The following is an 11,508-nucleotide window of genomic DNA, read 5'->3' as shown; positions in this document are numbered from 1 at the left end:
GCCTTTTTGGCCACATACAGTCACATTTAAGCATATGCCACCGAACGCAGCGGCACTGTGCTGTGTGCTATTATCGTAAAATATGACTAAATACCTTTTCGACAATGTCTTGCGTCGCCGACGGCGTTCTCCGTGGAATCGAAGAAGAAGAAACGTCCCAAAATCCGGCCCATATCTCATCCAATCACTCTAACTTCCAATCAAACATCCATAATCATAAACACAAACCGACTGGTGTGCAAAACAATAAAGACAAACATAAAGCGGGCACGCATCTTTATCCTGCCATTGCTGGCGGGCGTGCGAAGGCGCGAGGATTTGCGCCAACAGCGCGAAGTGGGAAATCAATTTGCACTCTGGCCACACATCCGCATGCACTCCATGGTCCGCACCCACAAGGCGTTGCACCCTGCAACCTCCCCTTTTGGGGACGCAAACAGGAGGACAAAAGAAGCCAAAAGGGAAGGAAGGATTTCAATTTTTCATTCCCCGTGTACCACCAGGACTGCCACGCTGGATCGGTTCCGTTCGTTAGGTTCCCGTTGTTGTTGCCTCTGGCGGCCTGGCAAAGAGAAGGAGTTGATTCCGATTCTACCACCAAGGCCGCCCGAGAGGAGCGGAACGGAACTCGCGAGGGATTTCACTTTTTTATGATCTTGGCTTGTCGCATCGGATGCTGTCGCACCGCGTAAGGGGACGCGGGACAATTGGGAACGCGCCATTCGCAATCTATTTGCTGGTGGGTTTTTTTTGAGGAGGGAGATCCCAGTACACTCGAAAGGAAACGGTGTTTATTGAAAAATGGTACACCAGCAGAAAGGTGATAAATTGGAGAGAATTTAGAGAAAGTATCGCAGGTAACGTATAAACTGCGCCAACTGCCAGGACTGAAGGATACAAATGAACGAACCAGGATCGCAGCCGTCGCATCGGTTTAGTATCCGTTTTAAACACTGGTCCGCAGGTCCTTCAACGGGGCCACCGTGAGACTTCATCTCTACACGCCGCAAGATTTATGAAGGCTCGGTACAATCGTTACAACCTGCAAACCCTTTTCGGAGCGTGCAAAGCGGTTCAACAACCGGATCTACCGGTGCCAGGAGTGCTCCGGAAAATACTCCAGTAAGTACTTCCTTCCCGGGATGTCGCAGAATGCGCCAGGAGGCAGTAAAAGTGTTCGTTTTCAGCCGTAAAAATTGGCACACCGGAAAGGAGTGTTCGGTAGTCACGGTGCGTTTTGCTTAATGCTCACTTGACAGCCAATCAAATTACCATTCGTATACGATTTGATTCCCTGCACCGGAACAGAACAGGGCCGGAACTGAAACGTGATAATGGGTAATGTGTAACATGAGGTTATGTTTTTCTTTGCACCGGAGAAAATGGATTACGATCCATAAAACATCTTTGTGGTTATGGGAACACGCGTGATAAGAGAAACGAGAAAGAGAGCGTGTCTGTGGATGATGATGAAATGTGGAATTTGTCACAAGCACGCTGCGGCGGTCCATGAAAAGCCTCATAAAAACCATTTGCTATTTAATTCAATTTAACAATAGGTTTCCTTAGATCGATTGTAAAGCAAACGAGGCCGCCGACGCAATGGAATTCAATTGAAAATCGATAGAATACACCTCATCTTATCCGATGTCATCGGCTTATCAATATCCATTATCACACTCGACAGCCCAATCTATCGCAATGTGGCTCTACCTTCAAAAGAAACCTTCTTCTCCGAAGAGAACGTTGGCATTCCTGCAGACAGCCATAACTCAACGCGATGTCTTACTTCTTTCCCGCTGCGAGAAGCCTGAGGGGGATGGGAGCACAAAAAGTTGGTTCCTTTACCCTTAACGCGCCCAAGACGTCGTCCTTTTGAAAATAACCTACCTTGCTACTCCTTCTTCAACCCCATCCAATGCCAGAGGGAAGGAAATCGATGCTTGCGCCCTCCGCGGATGGAAGTACCAGTACCACCTTTCCGTAAGGATAACGCCACAAGATGCCAGTGGAACGGAGGAGAGCATGACCAAGGCCAGGGCGCACTCTATCCGGAAGCGATAAACGAGTGATGGTGATCGCAGTGCCGGTGTATCGAAATCAAATAAACATAAATTTCCGCAATGTATGATGGGCATAAAAGTGTCTTTTACTGCATTTGAATATTTTATCAAGCTTCGCCCCCCGAAACCGCCGGGAGCCGCGACAAATTCGTAGTGGCCACGGCGTGAGCGCGTTTGAGGTGCGTCAGCTTAACCCGGGCAGTAGCAGCTCCGTTGGGAGCATAAGATCTTCGTGGGAAGAGCTCGGGAGCCTGTGCCACGGTGTGGAGGTGGTCACAGTGGTCTCCCGCTCGCGGTGGGTAGTTTATGGTTTTGCATTATAGATATGCCCGTTACACACATTGGGATGTGTCACTTGCATATGCATGAGCAGAGGCAGGGAGTACTAGTACTCCGCGATACCGTTGGATGGTAAGTGGCGATGGTGATGATTTGTCTTCGTGTTCGTGAGTAAATCTACGCAAATCCCGCTTTACATTTGTCGAACTGGAGAAGATACAATACGACACAGAAGGAAGTCAATATAGGTGTCTAGTCCCGAGGCTTTGGTTTATTCATATTCACGGTTGAGATGGAGAAGGAGGTGGAGAAGTCGAACCAATCTAATACTGTCGTCAAACTGAGCTTAACCTAATCATTCCGTCCGTCTTGGGCTCTTTGCTGGAATCTAGCTCCTGTTCGATGTTTCTGCTGGTTGGGCCGTGGTTCAACGATTGCAGTCCTTCCAGTTCCTCCACCTTACCATCGTCTGGTACACCGGTCGAGTTCCAGGATTGTTGGGACGAGTCAGCGAACGCCATATACAGCAAACCACAGACGATTAGTGTGGCGGATGTGATGAGGAAAATGATGCGCCACTGTTCTACCGTGTGCTGCAGAAGAAGTGAAAAAGTCACGTAAGTTCCGGGCGAGTACTAGCATTCCTTTCACCTCTTCCGGAGCTACTTACATTGCCCAGCATCCCAACAATGATCGGTGACACGAATCCGGGAATCACCGTAATCATACCACTGAACCCAAGCAGTATCCCAGCATACCGTGGACTCATATCGACCAGATTGGCCAGTGGACCCGTCGAAACCGCACCATGCACCGTTGTGGCCAACGTCAAGAAGATGGTTGCCATCAACGAATTGCAGCCACTGTTGGCCAGCGCAAACACAAAGACCCCATTCACGACGCAACACATCGTACCGCCCATCTTCCGCACACCGGTCCGGGACATTAGCTCGTGCTTCAGCAGATGATCGCCGATGATGGAGAACACGTACGCGAACAGCATCCGGCAGAGGTGCGGTATACCGGACAACAAACCCGTCATCTCGATGTTCCATCCATGAACGTTATTGAAATAAGTCGGCGCTTGGGTCATGAGCGTAAACAAACCCCAGATACCGCCCCACTGGGCAATGACCGTCATCCACATGGGCTTCGAGAGGATGATCTTCTTCCATGGTGTTGCTGCGGTGTCCTCCTTCCTTTTCCCCTTCGTCCCATGGTCACTGATACCGAGTGAGCTTTCGATGAACTTACGCTCGTTCGGATGGATCCGTGGATGCTCCGACGGGGAATCGTACACGAGATAAAGCCACGCCACGTACCAAACCGTACCGAAGATGCCACAGAAATGGTACACGTACTCCCAGGAAGTGTGCGCAATGATGAAGCCAAACAGTGGGAAGTTAAGGGCCACTCCGATCGAACTTCCGAGATACGCCGTGACGAACTTGCTCCGTTCGTTCGGTGGAATCCACTGACCGGCCATATGATGCATGGCAGGCCATGCCAGTCCCTAAAGAACGGGGAGATCACGAGATGCCGTGATGAACCATTTCGATCCGATCGGGTCACGGACACTTACACATATCAGTCCCTGGACAACGCGCAGAAACACCAGAACTCGGTAGTCCCAGTAGGAAGCGATCGGCATCAGGAAACACAACCAGCAACCGATCACATTGCTCGCCCCGAACACCAGCTTCGTTCCGTAGCGTCGTGCCAGTATACCGCCCGGGATTTGCGTAATCCAGTGGAGCCAGTAGAAAGCGCCCAGTATCACGCCCTGCTGGTAGTCATTCCAATCGAAACCATCCTCCTGAAGATCGAACTGTGTGGTAGAAAGATCATCGCAGAGATTAAGCTCTACAATTTGGACAAAACGGAATCTCTTGGACGCGGCTAAAAATAGACCAAACTGGACCCCAGTAACACGCACAGATAAGCCGCTCAGAACGAAGATCACGGCCTCCAGCGTGGCGCTCCAGTGAACACCGCGGGGCTATTAGAGTAATTTTTGATTAGCGCGTGCTCCCATTATCACATTTCGCGCCGTGTCGCGCCGTGGCTTAATGGTGACATTAATTAATTGCATCACCAATTGGCGCGAAATGTGTCTGATTAGGCCTGCCAGTGGGGTCAGTGGTTCAGCACGTTCGCTCGCGAGCACTGTTCCGGTGAGCTTTGGTTGGGGTTGCGGAAGGTCAAGTTCAGGTGGCGGTCGGTTGGAGTGTGGCTCATGTTTGCCCTTCATGGTTTTATCGTGGCGGTGCCGGCAGTCCCGTTCGCAGCCCTATATCACTCGAGTGCGATTGCTGTCAGGCTGTGTTGGCTGTGAAATGTATATCACAACACAATGAACTTGCTATTTCTCGCCTGTCGTGTGCCACGTGTGGCATGATGTACCGCGCGGATTAGCTGACACGACGAAGAAGAGCAATTTATCATGGTCCAGGGCGGGATCTGGAGAAGATACGGTTCCGCATCGCGATATTCTAAGCCATTTACCTTCAGTAGCCGCAATAGAAGTTGCTCCGGAGAAATGACTTTGCCACCGCGCGATCGCAGTAGCCCGGTGTCTAGGGATGGCGATGTGCCGGCGTCTGCAGTGATCGAATCATTCGCAGCGTAGCAGGCGTAGTCTACTTTCGTTTGGCCGACAAACTCCGTCTCTGATTGTTTGATCATTGCCACGATCGTTATGTTTGTGTTGATGCGAATCATGTAGTTCACGGCGAAGCCCACAAACACCAGGTACCAGAGTGTGGTCCTAGCACTCATCGCTTCTTCTTTCGCCATTTTGATGGAGATTCAAAAAATGCTCTCGGGATCACAAACTATGATAACTGAACCGATGCTCTCTACTTGACTGATCGCAAAACATTGAATTTCGAGTGCGGTGCTTTCACTTTCCAATTATTGCAACGCACATGGCGCTAAAGTAGTTCACTTTGGATGGATCCGTTCAAGAACGTCTACCTCAGCGTCTAGGGAATCACTGGCCAGTTCAACTGGTGAACGCGACTGGCCGCCAGAGAGCGATCAGTCCAACTGTTTCTTTGGCTGTTGGCTGCAAAGCCGTAATTTGTTTGGCCGCCGTATCCCGCTGACATGACTGTCCGTGCTGCTGCGTCCCACGAAGATAACGCGGGCATGATCTCGGTACACACAACGATGGCAGCGCGCATCTTCCACTAATCTACGGCCGACAGCTGAGCACGCTTCCTGGTGTCTAAGGTTTTTTTTTTTGCACCGGCTCTGGCTAAAGTGAACCGTATCGCATTCGAAGCTGATAACGGAGAGCGATTGGGAGAAGCGTCTGTGAATGGTTTTGAGCAACCTGAACTGAAGATGCTGAGCATTTTGTTTAAAACAGTCTAACGGTCTAGCCGAACGAGGATCTATCGATGGCCGGCGATCAACTTGTAACGGTGACGAAACGGACAGCGCACATCCTTGAGCATGATAACGGCCGTGGTTATTATGTCACGAGTTGCATTAAAGCACCGGCAGAAAGCTGCGGCGGTGGAAAGGGAAACACCAAGTCTAGACGTTCCCCGCCCAGCTGTTGTTTATAAACACAAAACTCACACTTCTACTCGGTGGAGATGAAATTCAGGTTTGAATCAGTTCAAGGTTGGGGCATCGATGCTCTCACGGGCTCCAAACCGTGTGATTCAGTTTTTGCCAATCCGTCGTGATGAGTGGAAGTGTAAGCGTTCCATCCCGGTTTGACCATTTGGAACGTTAACTGACTAGAGAGTTTTTTTTTTAATAAGAGAAGCTTGTGTAGAAGTGTCGTCATCGATCTGCAACCTGTTGTGATACTGTCGAGTGTCGTAGGTCAGGATCACACTGAAGGTCATCATCTGTTTTCTCGATTGTCTCGATCCCAAGATCATCGTCCATCGTGATTCTGTGTTGGTTAAACAGGTTCGCCAGAAGAGAATCTCAAAAAACTCGTTTTTGGAGATTGAAAGCGATTTAGCGAGATTCCACCGGGTGATCAGTGCGATCAGTTTGTTGTACGCTTTTTGTATGTTCTGACGCACGAAAAGCAGCAGCATGTGCTATCGTGCGGTATTATTAGTGATAGCTTCGGTGGCACTCTTAGTTTCCCTGGTTTCTGGTGACGATGGTTGGTTTTCGGACAATCCGCCGAGTGATTATTTAGAACGGAAAAACCTGAGAGGTAAGTACGGTCCAGTCAGTGGTGAGTCCTTCCACTAACCTTCTATCAACCATCAGATTGTCCAAATAGATTTTACGGGGATCTGGATCCGTCCGATTTTCCTCTTTTCGGTTATGGCGGTCTTCGTGTATTCCGTGGGGAGTTCCAGCACATGGTGAGAAGCCTTCTACAACGGTTATCCCCATTACAGCGTATTGCGACTGCGGTACTCATATGCTAAATTTCCTTATCAGGTAGCAATCGGTTGGACTAGGACGGATGCCAGCATCGATTATCTGTGCGGTGGAACCTTGATAACCGCACGGCACATTCTCACGGCCGCACACTGTACTTATGATTCAGAGAAGTAAATTTCATGCTGCCATATTCTTACGTAGCGGTCAATGACCGGTGCTTTATTTAATCTTTCTTTTGTGTTATTTTAGCATTCCTCCCGATACGGTGCGAATCGGTGACACGGATCTGGGCAGCAAAGTGGATGATGAGTTTGCACAGCAGATCGCGATCCTCGGCATCACCGTACACCCAAAGTATCGTGGATCGCGCAAATATTTCGATGTGGCGTTGATTGAGCTGGAAACACGTTGTAAGTTTAGTGAAGCAGTATGTCCGGCTTGTTTGTGGCGCGAAGGACAGCTACCAGAGGAGCGAATGCAAGCCGTTGGTTTCGGTGTAACCGGTTTTGGCGAAGCGCGTAGCCCAACCTTGCAGCTGGTGAAGCTCGACAGGGTCGAACGGTCGGTGTGTGCGGAAAGAATACTTCTCAACCGACGGCAGATGCCGGATGGATTCCGGAATGATCAGTTTTGTGCCTCTGGCGATGGCATGGACACCTGCGAAGGTGATTCGGGTGGCCCGATAGGAGTGAAGCGACTGGACGTCGGTGGAAAAGAGATTCATTTGGTAACTGGTGTCGTATCGTTTGGAACACCGTGTGTTACGGGATCCACGGGAGTGTACACCAGAGTCAGTGACTACATCGATTGGATCGAGCAAGAGACGAATCGAACGCTAAGCTATGGAGGTAGGAGCGATGATGGGATCTATCTCGGAATCATACGCTTACTCAAATGGTTCTCTGTTTTGCTTTTTTCAGCCTGTACAAAAGGTTTCTTGTGTCCAGGACGATCCACCAAGGGAACCACGGTTTATTATGATGATAGCATTTTAAAACAACGGTTCGGGCTGCTTTGGAACGAAGCAGATACTTCATTATACGAGTGTGGTGCCACATTGATCGACTATCAGTTCCTACTAACCTCAGCTCACTGTGTTACCACGGATAAAGGATTTCCAAAGTACGTCGCGTATGATCACGCTAACCGGGTGGAAGTAACAGACGTCTTTGTGTCCCCACGATACCAACCCGGAAGCCCAGAAAATGATATCGCTCTGTTGAAGATGGCCAAGTTCATTATTCCAAAGAAAATTCGTCCTGTTTGTCTGTGGGATCGTCGCATCGATGGTGAATGGTCAGGAACACCAAGGTTCGCCGCCTACGGACCAATTCTCGATAATCTCGAGCCGGTGACGTTAGCCAACCATACCATCTCGGTGCATGCCACGAATGGACGGGAATGCCGTGTCAGTGATGCTGCTACGAGTGATTTGGTTTGCTTTAACAACAATGTCAAGATGATTCCCGATGCTTGTTGGGTAGGTTTCCACCCCTCCCCTTTTGTAAGTCTCTGGTTCAACAGTATTGCTTCATTACTCTTCTTACAGATAGATTACGGGGGAGCGGTAACCAATAAGTCGGAGCTGCTGGAACCTGTTTTCATGTTCGGTATAGCATCCAAGCTTAGCGAGGGTTGCGGTTCCAACTTGATCGTCACAGATGTCACGCCGCATATCAAATGGATAGAAGCTATCGTTGTTGACCGGCGCAATGAAATGCTTGTTTTTTCTGATTGAATGAACAAATAAAAGAATCTTTCACCTCCAGTAGGGGATTTTTGTATATCTCAGTATGAATAGCTGTAATCACTGGTACTCGTATATTCCATACGGCACGCTTACACCTTTAGATGTTCCTCTTCAAACTGCATAGCCCTTGCGATCTGTTGTGTTTGTTAGTTTATGACGTAAAAACTTGTCTTAATGAGATGGAAGAACGAGTTCTACAGTTAGTCTGTTCGAGCTCGTTGTGGCGGTAGCATCGTTAGACAATCCACGTGATGTACGGTGTTTTACAATGGATTGTTTGCTTGATAGTGCTAGTGACCCGGGGTTTTACGCAAGATGCTCCCTTATTCTTCAGTCAACCACCGGATGATGATTATTACAGAAGATCGAATATGAAAGGTATTCTTAATTAGATTGTTATTGAAAAAGCCCGGAATCAATCATTCAAACGTTCGGTTTAGATTGTCCTAAACGATTTTACGAGGGTAGGAAAAATCCTCAGATTATTGTTACTGGATATGGATATGGTGGTACTCGTGCACTCCGAGGCGAGTTCCAGCACATGGTGAGTCAAGAAGCACTACAGCATTTTGCTCGCTACAAACAGTAAATGGTTCATTACAGGTGGCCCTCGGATGGACTAGACCAAGCGGCAAAATTGACTATCTCTGTGGGGGAAGTTTGATCACCGCAGTATTCATACTCACTGCCGCACATTGTACTGTTGACCAGGAAAAGTAATAATTGTGCTGTTTGAAAGTTTACACCACCAGCTACTTAATTTTTCGTACATTTCATGTTACCTAGCATTGCTCCAGATACAGTGAGAATTGGTGATACGGACCTTGGAAGCCCAGAAGATGATGAGTTTGCACAGCAGATCGCGATCCTCGGCATCACTGCACACCCTCAGTACCGTGGATCCCGTAAATATTTCGATATAGCGTTGATTGAGCTGGCCAAACCTTCCAAATTCAGTGCTGCTGTATGTGCGGCATGTTTGTGGCATGAAGAGGAACTACCGGGAGAGCGTATGGATGCTGTTGGGTTCGGCGTAACCGGTTTTGGAGAAGACCTCAGTCCAACCTTGCAGCGAGTACAGCTAGATAGAATAGGCGTACCAAGGTGCTCGGAACGTCTGAGCATTAACCGACGACAGATGCCTGAAGGATTGCGAGACGATCAATTTTGCGCGGCTGGAAATAATATGGATACCTGTGAGGGAGATTCGGGCGGTCCGATCGGAGTAAAGCGCCTGGACGTTGGTGGTGACATCATTTCAGTAATTGTGGGGATCGTTTCTTTTGGAACACCGTGCACTGCAGGATCTATGGGAGTTTATACTCGAGTCGCTGCGTATATTGATTGGCTTGAGCGAGAAACCAATAAATCGCTAAGCTATGGTGGTAAGGCATTATAATACACATAAAAAAAGCACGTAAGTAAAAGAAAATCCTTCTTAATTTTATTATTTCAGCTTGTACAAAGGGAATTTATTGTCCTGGTAGATTGAAAAATCAAACATCAGTTAGGTTCGAGAGAGGGGTTTACAGATCTCGCTACGGATTGGTCTGGGATATGGAAGAACCTTCAGAGTTTGAATGTGGTGCTACACTGATCGACTACCAGTTCCTGCTAACCTCAGCTCACTGTGTAACAGCACGCAGAGAGTATCCGAAGTATGTGCATTTGGATAGTGACATAGGCACGGAAAGAATGGCCATTACGGACGTATATGTTGCACCAAGATACAGACCAGGACGCCCAGAGAACGATATCGCGCTCGTGAAGATTAGAAAGTTCATCAACGCTGATTATTTCCGTCCTGCTTGCTTGTGGGATCGCAGGATCCTGGGAGAATGGCCAGGAAGTCCAATGTTCCGAGCCTATGGTCCTTTTGCTAGAGATACTGATCCATTGCTGCTGGCAAATAGTACAATTATAATTCGTGGCTGGAATGGAAGAGATTGTCACATTACTAATGACCCTGCGAGTGATTTGGTTTGCTACAATAATAATGTGAACATGATGCCGGGTGTTTGTTCGGTAAGAATCATCATATTTTTATAATTTTTATATAAATGATGGTATTTTATGTTCTTTTCAGGTCGATTATGGTGCCTCCGCAGTAAATGGTTCGGAATGGATGATGCCAGTCTACTCGTTTGGTGTTGTATCGGCTCTAACTAAGGATTGTGGTTCGAATTTGATTGTAACTGATATCACACCTCATATCGATTGGATAGAGGCGATCATTGTGAGACAACGTGATAAAGTGCTTGTATTCTCCGATTAGAAGTCGATCACTCAAAGTTAAAGGTATTAACTTTTAAATATAGCTTTCTGCGAAGAGTACAACCATCAATTATTTATAATTTACTCAATATCATCATACCCATTAATGAAATTTTATAATAATACAATAAATGTACGCAAAATTATGCTCAATTATCGCGCTGTTTGGTAAAGGGATCGGTCGATTAGAAGCAACTGCATAAGTCAACCTACATCTCACTACCGACTCATCTATCTATCTTCTGAACAGTCGCCTGTCCATGCGACACCGGGCGCACTATTAGTCACAATTTGTCCTGGTTGGCCAGGTAATTTATGGTCAAGCTGAGTGACAGAGCTCAGTAATGGAGGTTGATTATGGGCTTCACTTAGCATCGGACCGACGGCACGGATCTCTGGAAGGCGAGCGACCTTCTTTTTTTCAATCGCTTCTGGTCAAATCTCCTGCCGGGAAGGCTGGCGAGAAGGAGAGAAATTATTTACGCCTATTGTTTGCTCTAATTTATGCGCACTGCCAGTGTGTGGTGACAGTGTTTTATGGTCAACAAGCGCCGTACCTAGGCATTGGTTGCGTCATTGTCCGGCATGGCAGAGCATGGCCACGGGAAACGAACGAAAACCAGAATCGCTCGCTCACACCTTAGCTCTCATCATTATAAGGTAGCCTCATTTGCATCACTATCAGTTGTGTGCTACGCCCTCCCGCTGCTTCACGTAGGGAAGGTGTCAAAAACTTAATTTAGCCTAAAACATCACTGACGACTGTTCAGTTGCGTG

The 11,508-nt window shown here is 48.0% G+C and overlaps 2 protein-coding genes and 1 pseudogene across 3 annotated transcripts; 2 read left to right on the top strand and 1 right to left on the bottom strand.

The window, feature by feature from the left end:
* Positions 1 to 2,587: 2,587 nt before the first annotated feature.
* Positions 2,588 to 5,377, bottom strand: LOC126576028 (sialin). Its single transcript, XM_050237098.1, has 4 exons — positions 4,848 to 5,377; positions 3,925 to 4,170; positions 3,013 to 3,855; positions 2,588 to 2,935 (listed from the first exon to the last, which is right to left on the bottom strand). Exons 1-4 carry the CDS (start codon positions 5,136 to 5,138, stop codon positions 2,678 to 2,680), a joined length of 1,638 nt encoding a protein of 545 aa, XP_050093055.1. The 5' UTR covers positions 5,139 to 5,377; the 3' UTR covers positions 2,588 to 2,677.
* A 168-nt stretch (positions 5,378 to 5,545) lies between these two features.
* LOC126576027 (uncharacterized) lies at positions 5,546 to 8,475 on the top strand. Of its 2 annotated transcripts, XM_050237096.1 has the most exons (7): positions 5,546 to 5,576; positions 6,237 to 6,531; positions 6,588 to 6,685; positions 6,765 to 6,877; positions 6,957 to 7,555; positions 7,628 to 8,187; positions 8,257 to 8,475. In XM_050237096.1, exons 2-7 carry the CDS (start codon positions 6,405 to 6,407, stop codon positions 8,443 to 8,445), a joined length of 1,686 nt encoding a protein of 561 aa, XP_050093053.1. In that variant the 5' UTR covers positions 5,546 to 5,576; positions 6,237 to 6,404; the 3' UTR covers positions 8,446 to 8,475. The 2 variants fall into 2 exon arrangements, with proteins under 2 accessions (XP_050093053.1, XP_050093052.1); XM_050237095.1 differs by lacking the exon at positions 5,546 to 5,576 and having other exon boundaries at positions 6,051 to 6,531.
* Positions 8,476 to 8,676: 201 nt separating this feature from the next.
* On the top strand, positions 8,677 to 10,268 carry LOC126576029 (serine protease snake-like; annotated as a pseudogene).
* Positions 10,269 to 11,508: the final 1,240 nt, after the last annotated feature.

This window comes from Anopheles aquasalis, chromosome 3 (genome assembly GCF_943734665.1).
Source record: "Anopheles aquasalis chromosome 3, idAnoAquaMG_Q_19, whole genome shotgun sequence".
NCBI classification, from domain to species: domain Eukaryota; kingdom Metazoa; phylum Arthropoda; class Insecta; order Diptera; family Culicidae; genus Anopheles; species Anopheles aquasalis.
Note: the sequence above shows the minus strand (reverse complement) of the source record. Positions and strands in the feature narration are given on the sequence as shown.

Excerpts from the sequence above, each read along its gene's own strand:
- LOC126576028 (XM_050237098.1), bottom strand. The coding sequence starts at position 5,138 with ATGGCGAAAGAAGAAGCGATGAGTGCTAGGACCACACTCTGGTACCTG. Across the intron at positions 4,171-4,847 it reads TTCTATTGCGGCTACTGAAG|TTCGATCTTCAGGAGGATGG; the intron begins GTAAATGGCTTA and ends TCTACCACACAG. Across the intron at positions 2,936-3,012 it reads TTGTTGGGATGCTGGGCAAT|CACACGGTAGAACAGTGGCG; the intron begins GTAAGTAGCTCC and ends CTTCTTCTGCAG.
- LOC126576027 (XM_050237096.1), top strand. The coding sequence starts at position 6,405 with ATGTGCTATCGTGCGGTATTATTAGTGATAGCTTCGGTGGCACTCTTA. Across the intron at positions 6,686-6,764 it reads GTGGGGAGTTCCAGCACATG|GTAGCAATCGGTTGGACTAG; the intron begins GTGAGAAGCCTT and ends TTTCCTTATCAG. Across the intron at positions 7,556-7,627 it reads TCGAACGCTAAGCTATGGAG|CCTGTACAAAAGGTTTCTTG; the intron begins GTAGGAGCGATG and ends TGCTTTTTTCAG.